Raw genomic sequence first — 15,582 nt, 5'->3', positions numbered from 1 at the left:
TCTCACCCTCGCGCGGATGCCGAAAACTGCGCTCTTGGCCAAGAGAAAACTCGCGCCCGGGTATCCGCATCAGTTGATCCCGCGTGCATTTTGCTTTTCCGAAAGTTCGGCGAAGACCGATCCAACACGGTGGGGTATACGGCGCATCGTCGCGCATAAATCTTCGAGGACGCGGTCGAGTGCCGATCATATTTCTCGAGCACGTCGGAAAAACTGGCTCGAGGTCGGTAGGGTTCTCGGTGAAAATTCGCCGGCACGTCTTCCCTGCGTCTCCCCTCCCTCCTCCCCGCGCCTCCTCACCGAGCCCGCCCCGTTGCTCCATTATCCCGGCAATATCCGGCGCAGCATGCGCTTCTGAAAATCGGGTCGGCGCCGGGATCACGCGGGTGCCCCCTCGTCGAGGGAGCAAATTGACAAATTGGACCAATCAGGTACGAATGTACCGCCAATCGTGGCGAACAGCGGTATTTTTTGCTCCCCCGTGCGCACTTTGTCTTCCGCCGCGGGGTTAATACTTCGAGCGCGCTTACAACCGCACGATGGTCGTTATAGCGATCCGGTATCGGTCGAGCTTCGCGAACCCCCCCCTGCGATGATTGCGAAGTGTATCAATCGGGCGATTACAGATCAAAGAACTTCTCCGAGACCGACATGCCGTCGTAAATTTCGACGCTCGGCCTTTCGACTCGCGTATACACGGAGCGTTAAAGCCGTTACGCACTAAATGGCTTGGCTGCATATGCAGAGCATAAATACGTCCCGACCAATAAGCATCCAGCATAATGTCGTCATATTTACAAACCATTAATATAGCGAGTTTATGCTAGATGCTCATTGGTCAGGACGGTCTTATGCTGTGCATATGCAGCGATACCATTCTGTATGACGGTCCTTAACTTTCAGCTTCTCGTGATGCGGTTTCGTTAAATGAAAATGATTCTTAAGCACGATAAGGTAAATCAAAATACATGACATTCGAGACGGTGGGCAGGACGCACCACGGGGACACCGCTGATGATAATCTAATAATAAAAATAACCATGAATAATGGGAGAGTTGCCTTGACTGATGAGAGCAGCAACATTTTTTCCCTCCGCATTATTTTTGATTACACCGATCAATCGAAAAATTGCTTCCTGGATTTGAACTGTAAATTCTGTAAAACTGTAAATTCCAGTTGATTTTGTGCTGTTGATTTGCAAATTTTAGCTCTGATCTCCATCATATAAGAAATAATAATCTAAAGGGAAAAACGCGTGAAAATTCGGCGGAGAACGGCGTACGCACGGTGTATGATTCAATGTCGCGCAACGCTCTCTTATCAGCGGCGATTAGTGAGGCACGCGGAAGAAGGTTTGTTACCGCGGTGTCTCGGCGGCAAATCCGCGTATATGAACGAACGAACGGACGGAACGATCACGATGTGCAGACGCGACCGCGCGTTTATTATCGTCATTGGCTGTTTAAATGCCGCGCGATAAGCGGTACAATAAGAATGTCGCGCCGGCCGTGCCACGGTCGCTATCATTCCGCGGCATCGTTACCGAGTTGTCTGCGCTCTATCGATTTTCCTCGACCTTGTGCCACGGCGGCGAAGGCATGAATTACCTCAGCGCGCTCTTTCGCCTCCCACGTCTTCTCTCTCTCTCTCTCTCTCTCTCTTTCTTCCTCTCTTTCTCCACTCCTCTTTCTTTATTTCGCTCCACATGTGTATCCGCGAACCAACACATGGCCGACCGCACAGGTACAACGGATTTACGTTTTCAATTAATTTTCCGGCTGTCGCTTCGTCGCCCGACGTCTTCTTCCAGTTCAATCGGAAGAGAGAGAGAGAGAGAGAGAGAGACGACGGTCGCCTCGCGGGCTCTAAATCAACGACGGACGTCACTACGCGCCGTCCGTCGCCGTTGCTTTTTAATTCCCGACCGAAAAGCAGCGAAAACTGGCTGGCATCCGCCAATGAGAAAACACACGTTCTCTTCACGCGCGAATTTTCCCTCTTGTGACCCCGCGACAGAGAGAGGTTTACCCGTTCTCCACGACGACGCTGTTATACCGATGAGGTCGCCCCGCAAGAATAGACTGTACCACACGTGCGTTTTATTACAGGTGTCATTATTATTACATTCGCTTCCGGCGGTAAAGGCGGTAGGATAACCTTTACGGTTTCCCCCGAACGCTATATTTTGTTAAATGGATATCGTGAACGACGCTCTCTCGGCAAACCGGGGAGTGGTTGCCTCTTAGCTTCGTTCTTTACGTACGGCGCGTCCGGTTATTTCGCTCCGATACTGCCGAGCGGCGGTCTCGCGCGCGAGTCTCGCGGAGCCGCGCTTGGGTATACAACGAGGTCGAGATCTCGAGTGTCAGGAGCGAACCTTTGCTCGTTCGTTAATGGTCTCGCTTTCGACGCCCATTCCTCCTCCAAAAAGGAAATAAATCGATAAAAAGACGAAAGAGAAGGAAATAATTAAGTCATGACAAGCACCTGGAGCTTTAGTTCGACCGTAAATGAATTTTCTGAAGAATCTTGGCAAATTTTAACAGCGTGTTAATCAAAACGCCATCTATATACATGTACAATTAGGAAAAAAATTGATTGTACCGAAGCCGAGATGATACAAGTCAAAGTTATTAAACGTGTCTCACAGATCACGGCTTCCGATATCATGTTTTTTTTTAATTTTAACAATCGTACCGGAATGTAGGATAGACCGAGGCGAATCAGATCACATGGCGAATCGGATCAATATAAGCTTTCAGACACTTCTCGTTAGTTTTTCTGTTTCGAATGAGTGCAGAGGAAGCGCACGGAAGTAACTGGCACGTTACGTAATAGAACAGCTCGTTTGAAACAGAAAACTAACGACAACTGTCTCAAAGTTTGCATTAATCTGATTCTCCCTGTGATCCAATTGTCCTCGGTCTATCCTACGGAGAATTGAAATGCCAAGATGGTCAAAATTGATCAGAGAGCATTAATGCCATCTCCTGAAAAAGTAGCTTCAAAGTAAAGATCAAAATATTGTCTTAATAAAAAGCTTTAATTACAACCATAAAGTAAACGATTACATTTATTAAGCGCCAACTCATTGGAATTTTTGATCATTTGCATTGTGCCTGGAGACGCGTGTATATTTACGATTTGCTGATTATTCGGTTAATCCGTCATTTTGACAGCTTGACATGTGATATTGTATTATATCCAGGCACGTTGCGAACGACTAGAAATCACTAGTGAACCTCGGCTTAGCAAATGTTAAGGCTTTATGGAGGCTTAGCGCGCATGCATGTCTTTACATTACACGCGACTCGATCCCAAATGTAATCCCTTTCGAGGGTGAACACGCTCGTGATTTCCCGTGAATTTCCCCCTTCGACGTATTGGATCTTTGAGTAGGTGCACCACAAAGTGCAGTGACGAGAACGTCTGGCTGTAACGAGAACTTTTTCCTGGCTCGTTATATTCCTCACTCTGAAAGGCGTGCGCGATCAGCATAACGATCGAACGTTTCGAAATGGCATCGCTAATTGCTGACTTCGTTAAGAGTTGCCGTCGTGGCGACACGACGAGCGAATAGGAAAAAAAAAAAGCTGAAACGTTCGCCATTCTTTTTGCGTCGTTCTTCTCTTTTTTATCGTTCCGTAGAAATATTCATCGTGTTTTCTCGCGTCGTCATTCTGATGATAGGCAAAGGGGGAAAACACCGAACGGGAGGAATATTTGTCATCGTTCGTAGGGGTAATGAACGAATACAAAATATTTCGCGAAGCGCGTCCGACCATTTTATTATCCGCTGGTTGACTCTTTGATCAACAAGCCGAAATATTTCCACCGGGTAACGAGTGATTTACGATTCCCCGCAGCATATGAAGCGGTTTAACGGTACATATTATGTTGTTGCGAATTTATCAAGAACCATCGATCGCGCCTACGAAGAGAGACTCCGAAATTGTCGGCCGATTCTCGCGATCGCTGCGCAATTTCGCGTGTTTTCATTCGCGTGCTGATCCTAATCGACCCTTAACGCTTTCGATCGGGGTTTCGCGTACCGAGAACCCCTTCGTCTTCCATATTTATCGGCGAGTGTGCTCATTTATTTCGACATCCAGGGGAATTTCGCGTACTCGTCATCGATTTGTCCGCGCATTCGTATTTCCACCGCAAGGAAACGCCTCAACGTGACTGTACAACCGCATTTTTCAAAGAGAGATGGGTCGCTCGAGTCAGCAGCCGATCTTCAGCTGTCGATTTACGAGCTGTCGGGACTTCCCTCGGCAAGACGTAATAAACCCTCCTCATAGCGGAGCGCGTAACGTCGTGAAAATCAGTTTAAAGATCGCCACTGACGATCCCAAAGAAGCGAGACGCGCCATGTTCGCTAAGCATGAACGCTGAGCGACGCGCAAAAAAAGCGTGGAACTTGACAACATCTTGGCGGAGATGACTCTCGATGGTTCGTCCCTAATCACATTACCTTAGTCCTCTCCCTTCTATTTTATTCTTATCTTAAGAAATTCATTTTCAAAATGGAAGTTTTTTTCTTTTGATAAACTGGCCGATATGCATCTTATTTATGGTGAAGCTAAATGCAAATGAATATAAATGGTCAACACTTCAAACAACTGCTATAAATAATTGGCTCTATTACTAAAATGGCTCATTTGTGAACACGGGTTTATTGACAAAAGTTACTTGATTTAGTGTCCTTATATAATCACCCGAAGTTTATCGGTCTAACTTCGTCCTAATATAGAAATTATTAATTCCTATATAAGCAAGAATACATAATCTTATATAAAAATAAAACTTGCTCACATGAAGAAATTCTATATAGTTTCATTAAAAATATCATAATCTTGTTATTTAACAATAACTTTCACTACTTAACACTAATACCTTTCCCGTGTAATAATGATATTTGTCGGCTTTGAGTCGATGAATGACGTAGATATTTATTAAACGCTCAATTAGAGGAAAGGTCTCGCGTTTTTCTCGGTCTCGATACGTCGCGATTAATGAGCCATCCGATTAAAATTATAAACGGTGATCGTTTACATTGCGCGCGCGCGCGCGCGAACAACAGCGACAGGGATGGGGTCGGTGACGACAGCGACGAAGACGTGCCATTGTGGCAAACGCGTTGTCGCTTTAGAGATTAACTGTCGAGCCGTTTAACATCCATTGTGTTGCGCCTACACGTCTGATCATCCCAAGTAGCGTAACCGTGAAACGAAGCCGGCCGTGAGAATCAGGAATAGGATAAGACACGTTTACGGCCGGCTTCGATCGGTTCTCCGTCCACGCTCGTTACTTTGTTGAAATATCGATGTACCGTTCAGCGGCGCTTTATCGCTCGTTCTACCAAACGGCCACGAGCTCGAACGAGCGACCGTCGAAGTTAACTTTCCAATCGCATTTGTTTCGGACATAGATTGATTATGGACGAGGTCGGCAGAATACAACGTTACAAATTTACCCTTCCGTCGAGGAAATTATGAAGCAACGATGCACAAAATGATATAGCAAATAAAAGTATTGCCGGTACTACTTCAAGATATATATTTAATGTCTTATTCGTGTCGAAATTTTGGTTCCACATTTAATTTTGCAAGTGCCGCCGAACTTGACGCACACCAATGGATAATCTCGAGATATAACACAGGCTATTGTCCTATCTTGATGCTACAAATGTTTCCATACTGTCGTATTTCCCACGTTGAGGCTTGAAAATGAACATATTCAAGAATTATTTTATATCCAATCGTCTTTATATCTTTAAAAAATACTCGAATATTCTACCTGCATTTAATGTTTATTCATAATTTCAATAAACAACATATTAATTATGTAATTTACTCAACTGTGAATAAAGTATATTCGATAAGCAAATATTTAATAACTGACATGGGCAAGTAATAGCTAAATAAAATATATTTCTTTTTTTATATCATTATTTTTTATTGCTATTGGAAATTTCAATAGGATTTCGATATTTAAAAGAGATGAGAAGGAAGATTGGACAAATATTCCGATATTCGTGGTTATAAATTATTTACGATCTTTGAGCGAGGTAATTGTAAATTCTGTATTCATGAACTGTTATTTTGCTATTTGGATCAATGCTTTTTGGACGAAAGAAAATTGGCAGATAACCGGAGATTCATAAAATTATAATTATTTATCAATAATGATGGATTATAATATTAAAAAATATAATTCTGAAATAAATCCCTCTTTATATAAGCCTCAACATGAATGCTCAACATGAATTATTGAAATGGTAGAATATTAAATAATTCTTAAGTCCTTGGTATAATCGGATAGAATATTAAATAATTCTATAGTCTCCTTCAAGCCTCGACAACGGCAGTAAGAAGTCACTAATATTATTAAAAGGCAATAGCCTGTAGCGTGTTACACCTTCTCTCTAGATTCTCCATTGTCTCTTCAATTTCGACAGAGTCTGCAAAGTTAATGTGGAGACAAAAATCCGAGTCGGGTAGTTGGTACAATATTTCAGTAGTTATTTTAAACTGTTTTATACATTTAGTTAGTTTTGTGTACATGCAGAATGAATTACTGTTAGCATTTTGAATATCTTTGAAACTGGAAGGGAGAGAATTATGGTTAAAGAAAAACTTCTAAGAGAAAAAATTTCATGGTATGGGCCGTCGTGTGGTGATAGTGAACGATGTTTTCCTCGTAGTTGGAATTTTCTCTCAAACTCCTGCATAGTTGCGAAAAAATATTCAGATCGTCAATAGTTATTGGCGCATCTCATGCATTACGATGAATCTCGGTTATTCCTCTTTTCATTTATTTATTTATACCGTCGCGGGCAATTCTCGGTTACGATAACGCGATTACTTTAATATTCATTTACACGAATTTTTCAGAGTTACGAGAATTTTCCCAAGCAGGTTGGATAAAATAAGATTAAAGGGCCGGGAGTAAAAGAGAAAAAGAGAGACGGACACTCGGTAATCCGTAACGGTACACGTCGGGCCAGAAGCGCGCACATAGAAAAATATATACTCCGAAAAGAGTATATACGTTAAAGCTCGCCCGTGAAATAAAGCCGGCAAACACGCCAGTCGAATAAACGATCCTGCGAACCCGCGATTTCCTCTGTGCCGCCCAACGACGACGTGAATAATAACGAAACGATTCGTCATCGACTCGTATCCGACGATCTAACGGATCGATGAGAAAATTAGGAAGCACATTTCGGCAAAGACACCGGTAAGCGAGATTGCAAGAAACGACTCGCGGAAAAAGCATAAAGCACGCGCGGCAAGATCGATCGCGAATTTGCAGTGGGATCGATCCCTCGTTAAAGTTGGATCTAACGAAAGTGGAGTTCGTTCGGACCCATCAACGGCGACGGTAATGTGTCCGGACGCGCGGTTTTTGCCGAGCCCTTGGGTTTTCTTCCCGGGATCTAAGGGGGTTAATCGAGATTAACGACGAAGCCAATTGAAAATTCAACCGAATCGAGGGGCGAGGTGAGGCAAAGTGAAGCTCCGTTCCGCACGAGAGATCACCAGACGGACGTTACTTCTGGATAGGGTTAATCCGCTGGGATTTTCCCTGCCATTGTTCCCGGGTGGCCCGCATTTACATAACGTTGCTCGTACAATGCCGGTGTTCCGACCCGACGCAGGACGACGCAAGATGGTAAGCGAGCTTACGAGCAGCCGCGAGCAACCGCGATAAAAGACGCGATAAGAGTGCCGTCATCACGGCCGACGGTGTCGATTCTCGAGAGTTTAACCATTTCGACGTAGAACCACGGGAAATCACGACGTGAGAGATCCATCGATCCGATGGATTCGACACTCGCGCCCGATCGTCGCCGAAATCTTGTCGGATTTAATCGGTTCGCTTCTCGGATCGTGCGGACCAACTAGGAAGTGTTTTCTCCGCTTTCGGTTTATTCAAATATCTTCTCAACCCGTTTTTCACCTAATATGACATTAAAAGTGGATATCTGTGGATGCAAACAAGCACCCTCGATTATAGTCCTGCCGGGATTGTAGCTCTCTCCGAGTAGGAACATCGTCCTCGTGACTTCCTTTTCGATTCCGCGAGCCGAGCGATTATTATATTTGGCTACTGGAACACAGCTCGCGCGAGAACTAATGTTACAGGAGGACATTTAAATCCTTCCACGTGAGCGTGGAATATTAAGCGGGGGCCGAGAGCTTCGCGAAAGCCAACGTTTAAACGGAATTACCGTTGCTGACCGAGAAGTCCGTTCTCAAGTTATTACCGGACCACAAATGTCTGCGCACTCGTCTCTCTATCTACATAGCAGTTGAAGATAAATGGTATCCTCCGCGAGACAGAGAGAGAGAGAATGTGTATTTTTACCTCGAGACCCGCTCTTCCGTTCGTTTTCCTTATCACGACCGTACATATGCACAAATGTCCGCGATCCGATTATTATTAATTTCGCCGTTCCGCTCCGATGGCGTTTCAGTTACCGGGCCCGCGTGGAAACAACGAATATTTCCTTTCCTTCATTAGTCCGCTTATCCGCGATCGCTGATCCTTTATCTCCTTGGATCCGTGCCTCTCGGAGGCACGTGCGCCATGCCAAACCGAGAAATCCGAGCGGACGAGAATAACCGCGGGATTTTCCGCTCGCAGGTGTGCAATAAAGACGGCGAGCGCGCGCGGTCGCTCTATCGTGCCAGATTCGTCCGGCGGCGAATGATATAGGAGAACGCATCGTCCGGCGATTTAATTAACGACAAACTGATTACGAGACGCCCGCAGCTTGCGCTTTCGCGTCGCCAGCCCGACGATCAATCGCCTCCTGGCGCATCGATCAACGCGCCTTGCGCGATTAAGAGATTCCTCTCTGTCGTGCCTCGATCCGCGTCAATTTGCGAGATTTCACCGTCGTGACGGCGCAATTTCGCGGGAGAAATTTTCCACGGGGAACTCCGCGCGATCGCTGCCTGCGACATACCCTCGGCGCGGTTAATTTTCGCATTTCCCACGTCGCGTAGAGGAGGATCTTTCTCAATATCGTGGTTACATTCTTGGATTGATCTCTACGCAGTAAAAAATCTTGTGTTAAATTCAACCAATTTCAACCATGTCCCGGAACGATGCACAGAAATTTTTGTGTCAATTTAACTCGAGCTGAATATGTTAGAAATTAAGAATACAAATGTTACGTCAAAAATCAATACAAAATTAATACACGTTAATACGTTATGATCGACACTGAAATAATTATATAGAATATCTTCATGTATAAATAAATTTTATCTTCTTATCTTTAATCAATTTTATCTTCGTATAAGATTATACATTCTTCTTTTGTTCGTGTTAATCTAGGGCATGAGAGTACATGAGAATACGAGCCTTAAGTTGATACAAATTTTTTTGCCCGGACCCATCGATTATTTCAGCAAACAATTCCATACGTATCGTCCATGTGGTACAGGACTAATATTTAACGTTCCATCTATTTAAAAAACCATCCATTCCCCCTTGAAGGATCGGTCGTCCATCGTCGCGAAATGCGCGACGCGTTGTGCAGAATTTGCATGCAGGTGTAATAATAACCGGTGCTTTCTAAATATGGAATTATCTAATCGGCGTTACCTTCAGCATTACACTATTATTGCGCATTATCGACGCAAAACGGGGGAAAAAGAGAGATAAAAAATTACGACGCCGATACGTAGATATCTCTCGGACCCGCTTCTTGATACTTTCTTATTAATATCCTCTATTGATTGTTGACTCGAGTTAACGATAACGTATTAATGACGCACGAAGTTTCGACAGGCCGGTAACTTGTATACCGTAGTTTCCTACGAAACTGTTCGCGGTTCCCGAAAGACTGACAGTTTCCGATAAAGCGCACATCGATAAGGAGGACTCGCGACTCACGGATTATCTTTTCATCTTTCGCGAGAGTCGAGCGACCGAGACGTGCAATTAACCGTGCAAACGAGACGTATGCGCCGGTGCTTAGGCTACATCCGAACGTCACGATCGAATTTTTCGATGATACTTAAGACGATTGAGCGCTTCCTCTCGTTTGCACGGTCAATCGCACGATTCGACGAAACGTTTGGCAAACGACGGGGAGTCTCGCATGTCGTGATCCCCGTCTTGCGAGCAAATCGCGCGTCTACCGACAGCTTCTGTTCTAACAGAGTTAATAACTTATAAGGTTGATAAAAGAAGAACGGAGGGAGACGGGCAAAAATAAGGGGATGGAGAAAACAGGTGAGCGCAGGTTACTTGCCTTCGACGATCTGCTCCTTCTTCGCCAGGATCAGGGGAATCGCGCCGGAAGTGCTCATGCTTGCTGCACCTCACGTAAGTAGATTGTACCTTCGCGCATGCACACACACACACACGCACACACACACACACAACGAGCGAGCGGCACTACGGCAATAACAACCACAGTCTTCCTCTCAGCCGGCTTGGGTGACGCGGGATCGATTTATCGAATGACGGTTTCTATTTTTGTGCACCGGCTGGATTTCACGCGGAAAAAGGGGAAAGAGAAAGAGCCGCGGAGAGAGTTGGAAAAATCCAACAATCTCGGATGAAGATGATGAAGAAGAAGGAAAAGGAAAAGACTCTTTCTCCGCCGACTGGAAAAATCGCCGGTCAAGTCAGCGCCGGCAAGTCGCCCGTCTCGTATCGATGATCATGCGACTAAATCTGAAAGCATTCGCGCGCGACTGAACGGGCCAGTAGAAAACGCCGTCGCTGGTCAGACGCCTCGGCTGTCACGCGAGTCCGGAGACGGGGATGGATTTTTGACGTTAAAAACCGATAGAGTGCGTTCTGTCAGAGGAGATTCCCATTTTCCGTTGCCCTCCGGGCGTACGGGGTTTCGCGTTCGCTTCTAACAGGCACTTGTTTTACGTTGAAAATGTTTCCCTCCAGCGGAAACACTCGTAATAAATTATATTTGCAAGGAGACTCGCGCAAATTACATTTACGCGAACCTCCCCTTCCTCTCGAAACCTTTAATGTCGTGTCATACTGTAAATACGATGAAATTGCAAATATTGTAGAAATGTATCATCACGAGTCAATTGTTATCCGTTTCATGAGCTCCAAGACGGCAAAATCAACATTATCGCTCGAATGATCGAATTGATGAATAATGGAGGATACGAGCAGTTGGAAGATCACAGCGTTTCCAAGTTTCTAACGGAATATCGGTCGAAAATGTAAATAAGACGCTGATCGATCTCGCGGCGGAATTGCCTCTCGACTCCCTAACGTTCAACGCGCCCACGTCGCTCGACACGAATCCGTTTCCTCTCATTAAATTAATATTTAATCTCAACTGAAAGAGAAAAGTCGAATCGAAGCGGCGGTAATTCTGGAAAAATAAAAAAGATCCTCTATATATCTTCACATACACGGCGCGACGGGAGAGAAGTATGACTGTACATCGCGAGTGAATAAATAAAAGGACGGATAAGCGTGGAAAATAAGACAAAAAGAAAAAAAGAGGACAAAATTAGATACCTAAAATAAGGCAGATGCACGTGCGTTTGTCGCGCTCACGCGCGGATTCTCGATTTTTCCTTTTTTTTCCGCCGTTGAATTTTTATCTTTCAGTGGGTTTATCCTGCTTGATTAGAAGAGCGTAATGCCGGTCTACGGTCGCGCTCGTCGAGCCCTCATGGCAGGGGGCGGGTGGGGGTGAAAGAGAGAGAGAAAGGGGGAGAGAGTTAACGCACGTTCCGCTATTTCTATTACACGTCAGCGGTCGATAGAACGTAACGCTCATCCAGCATGTATCACGCCGCATCGACATGTAAACCGTGCCTCACTCTACATAGTATATAGCAGCCGAACAACAAGTGTTTGTAACACGTTACCGTCGTGACTGCCGACTTGGAAATGCGAGAAAGACGGCGCCGTCGCTTTAATTGGCGCGACCGCGGACTCGCGATAGCGACTCGAGCACTCACGAAACGGGTCGCGTGTCATCGGGCATTATTTTCGCTCGGTTCATTCAGCGTGTCTCTCCGCCGGCGAATATATTTCCTTCCACATAGCGTTATGTAATTGCGTAACACAGCCTACTTCCCGTCGTGTTACCGACGGTGATCAAATTCCCCCGCGAGATCTCAGCGAGAGTGCGTCGACAGTCGACCGATTGACCCTGGAGTAGTCGCGTAACTAAATATAATCCGAGTGGTCGCATGGATGACAAGTGTCCCACATTTTAAATAGGCTATTTATGATTTCATAAATAATCGCTAGAATTACACCAGCTCTCCTTTTCCTTCCTAATATTTGTTTATATCGAAACAACAATCACAAAAGATCTCATTTGACCCCCTCCGTCAGTCGCAATACATCCTAATACTCGCTCATTTGTTCTCTTCTCTGCTTTTCGTATATTTTAACGCCTGATTTATTAGTCAAGTGTTGGCGAAAGAAAAATCGTTTTAAGAAGCAGAGGGAAATAACGGGAAAATTAATGTGTCTGTGAGATACATTGCAACCATGAATGAAAAATACTGCGACTAACGGAGGTTTAAAACGACGACGAGAACAATCCCTAACTGGCGCGAAACGCACGGAGGCGCAAGATGAATGCTTGTTAGCATTTTTCGGTAAATGCGTTTTAATGCGCATGGGTAAAACACCTGTCATCCACGCGACCTATTATAGGATTAAAGGCCATACTTATCCCCGACGAGTTTCATAACGCATCTCGCATCTGATATGACCATTTGTTTGTTTTACCAACCCTCTGGAAACGTGTTTTTCCACTGGACACGGGATGCGTAGCAAAACTCATCGAGAACAAAATATCGCAGCCCTTAATCAGTCGACTAGTTTACAGTCACCCATGATTAGGGTAAGAATGGGGTTCTCAATCGGTATCGCAGTCGGGTAACCTATTTTGGGACAACTTTGGGTATTCTAGTCGGAATCTATATTGCACATTCTATGTGGGGGGTTGCAATGCTTTCCGTCTCCCCCTCTCACCCCTCACCGGCGTCTCTCGCGTCACGAAACGGACGGAAATCGCGAGGACGACTTCGGCGGTCCTCACGAGTCTCACGCGTGGCGAAGCTCATCGACACGAAAGATGTCGTGACCTCTTTGCCGCCGACTATACATACTCCGTGTCGCGTCACCCTCCCAAGGTTCTATGTTTTTAACTCCCTGTCGTACACGTGGACGCGCGATCGTGCTTTGGAATTCTCGCAGCCCGCGACTTTCGGAGATTGACAATGGGCGTACCCAGACACATACTGATGCGTAATCGCGCGCGAGGTGAAACGGCAAAGGTATATAAATCGCGCGCAGATCAGGCCGACGTCCGAGCGGTTATTTCGGTTCCACTTTACCGATCGTTTCACTCGTTCCACGCGGAACATCGATCCCGTGTGCGACACTGCGCATTAACGAGTACAAAACGTGTGCAAGCGTCTCTCCCTCTCCTCTCTCGCTATCTTTCGTTCCCTTTCGCTCTTCCGCGCCCGAGACTTCCTCTCGATTTCCGAACGAGGTCGAGGGGAAAAACGGCTGTACGGTGAATCGAAAAAGTCTCGCGGCTGCTACTGAAAATTGACAGCGACACCTCCCTCCCGGGATGATAAATGGCGGATAGAACGTTCCACGAGCCCAAAAGACCGAAAGCAGAATCGCCGTTTCGCTGTCATACGGCTGAATTATGATCCGCCGGCCGGGGACGTGTCCCGCAGTTGCTGTTTGCAGAAATATCGCGCGCGGCGCCTCCATTAACATAATGCAATAATAATATTAATAATAACAGCAACTGCAACGTAATCGCGTTAGCGACGTCCACATGTATGTATGGCGCGGTAACGATAAGAGCGCGGCGATAATAACGCGGAGCGGGAATGACGGGCGATATAATAAGGCGAATCGAACGCACCGGAAATAGCTTTTTAACGATGATGGCGGCGATAAGGAACGGAGCTGCAACACGATCGCTCACGACGATAACGGGCGTTTCTTACGGGGAATGCGAGGCGCGAGGGTGGAATTCGCGGAAAATTAATAAATTAACGCGTATTCGTACGTGCAACGTAATTCGCACGTGCAACAAGTCGTTGTAGTGCATCACGTCATGTCCGCATTCACCACGGGAACGTTACGTCGGGGAAACTGAATCGCCACGTACGGGCTACTAAAGACCATTCTGGATTAATTAACGGGACGAAACGTGGGGGTTAATTCAGACTTCTGTTATTTCTATATGAATGTTGTCGAACTAGACTCTCTCTCTCTCTCTCTCTTTCCCTTTACATAATTGCTCCATAATAGTGGAACGTAGGAATACTTGGTCCTTTGGGAGACTTGATCCTTAGCCATTATTTCGACCATGGAAGGATTCAATTCTTTTTCATGTTAGCAGCAAAGTGTTAATTCTTAATTGTAGGAAACATTAAATGTCATTTTGACATTTTGAGCGCCGATAACAACAGAGAGAGGATATGTTTTATTATACTAATTAAAACATAGGGGTGACACGATCCCCCGAATCAAGTTTCCCGGAATAGGGGACACCTGGTACATTTCCATTGTTTTATTAATTTGTAAATTATTCTAAGAATTATTATTATATTTTAACTTGATCGATGTAGTTAGAGATACATGATTAAAATATCTGTAATATTTGCATAAGAACGTTGTGATTTTCACTTCATCTTTTGAGATACTCAACAAAATCGATAGAAGAGATCAAGTGCCCCCACGTTCTTATAAATGTTTCTTTACCACACACAAGCGTATAATTTTAATAATTTGTCTATCTCCGTAATCTACGTCTATCTACGTCTTTTTTTTATATGTCTTTTTTTGATTAGTCTTTCTTACGCGTCGAGCATCGCGCTGAGAGTACCGTTCCGCGCTACTTTTCTTAATTAATCGGATAATTCTCGTTAATGCTTCGCATAATAATATTGTTGCTGGAGAACAGCGAGACAATTAATTTTATTTATCGGTGTAATTCCACGTCACCAGCGCGTTTGCTTACGCCAAGCGCGCGCGCAAAATAAGATTAGTATAATCCGCATCGCATTTTGCAGCCGGACGTTTCTCCTTTCGTATTTCGCGTGATATTCATTTCAAGCGCTGCACGATCCATTCTTTCTCTCCCGAGTAAAATTGTGTCTCCGCCCCGGTGCCGCTTTTAGCCCACCTTAACCTTTAATTAGTCGTTACTTTAAATAATAATAATTGCGCGACTTCACGAGAACAGAGAGGTAATTATTCCTATTTACTTTGAATATCGTATAAATACTTGCTGCGATGATAAAAATATAAAAATAAAACTTGAAAGGAGAATAAAAAAAGAATGAAAAAAAAAACGATATTTCTACAAATCGAAAAATTGTTATGTTCGAAGAGATCTTGCAAAATTAAAAAGACGCCGTTCATTGCGTCACGATACCTGATCATTTTTTTTATCACAAATGGGCGGTTTTTCAGGCAGCGGAGTCTTCGGATTCGTCTCGCGATACTCGAGATAAGTTCCGAAATTCATCTTCAGGATCTACAACGAATTGTCCATTGGGGATCCTGAAAGGCGG

The 15,582-nt window shown here is 44.9% G+C and overlaps 1 protein-coding gene across 9 annotated transcripts in view; it reads right to left on the bottom strand.

Annotated features, from left to right (window-relative positions):
- LOC106748497 (solute carrier family 12 member 4) overlaps positions 1-15,582 on the bottom strand; it is an 88,681-nt gene that overhangs the window by 49,632 nt on the left and 23,467 nt on the right. For 2 of the 9 annotated variants that reach the window (XM_014627080.1, XM_014627081.1), the window contains exon 2: positions 10,278-10,705. The exons of 5 other annotated variants lie outside the window; for them this stretch is intronic. In XM_014627080.1, the coding sequence (XP_014482566.1) occupies positions 10,278-10,335 (58 nt within the window). In that variant the 5' untranslated portion in view covers positions 10,336-10,705. The remainder of the gene's footprint in view (positions 1-10,277; positions 10,706-15,582) is intronic. 2 more of the 9 variants (XM_014627082.1, XM_014627083.1) reach the window with 1 other exon arrangement.

Source organism: Dinoponera quadriceps, unplaced genomic scaffold, assembly GCF_001313825.1.
Source record: "Dinoponera quadriceps isolate SergipeBrazil2010 unplaced genomic scaffold, ASM131382v1 scaffold2915, whole genome shotgun sequence".
NCBI lineage: Eukaryota > Metazoa > Arthropoda > Insecta > Hymenoptera > Formicidae > Dinoponera > Dinoponera quadriceps.
This window is presented reverse-complemented; position numbering and strand designations above follow the sequence as displayed.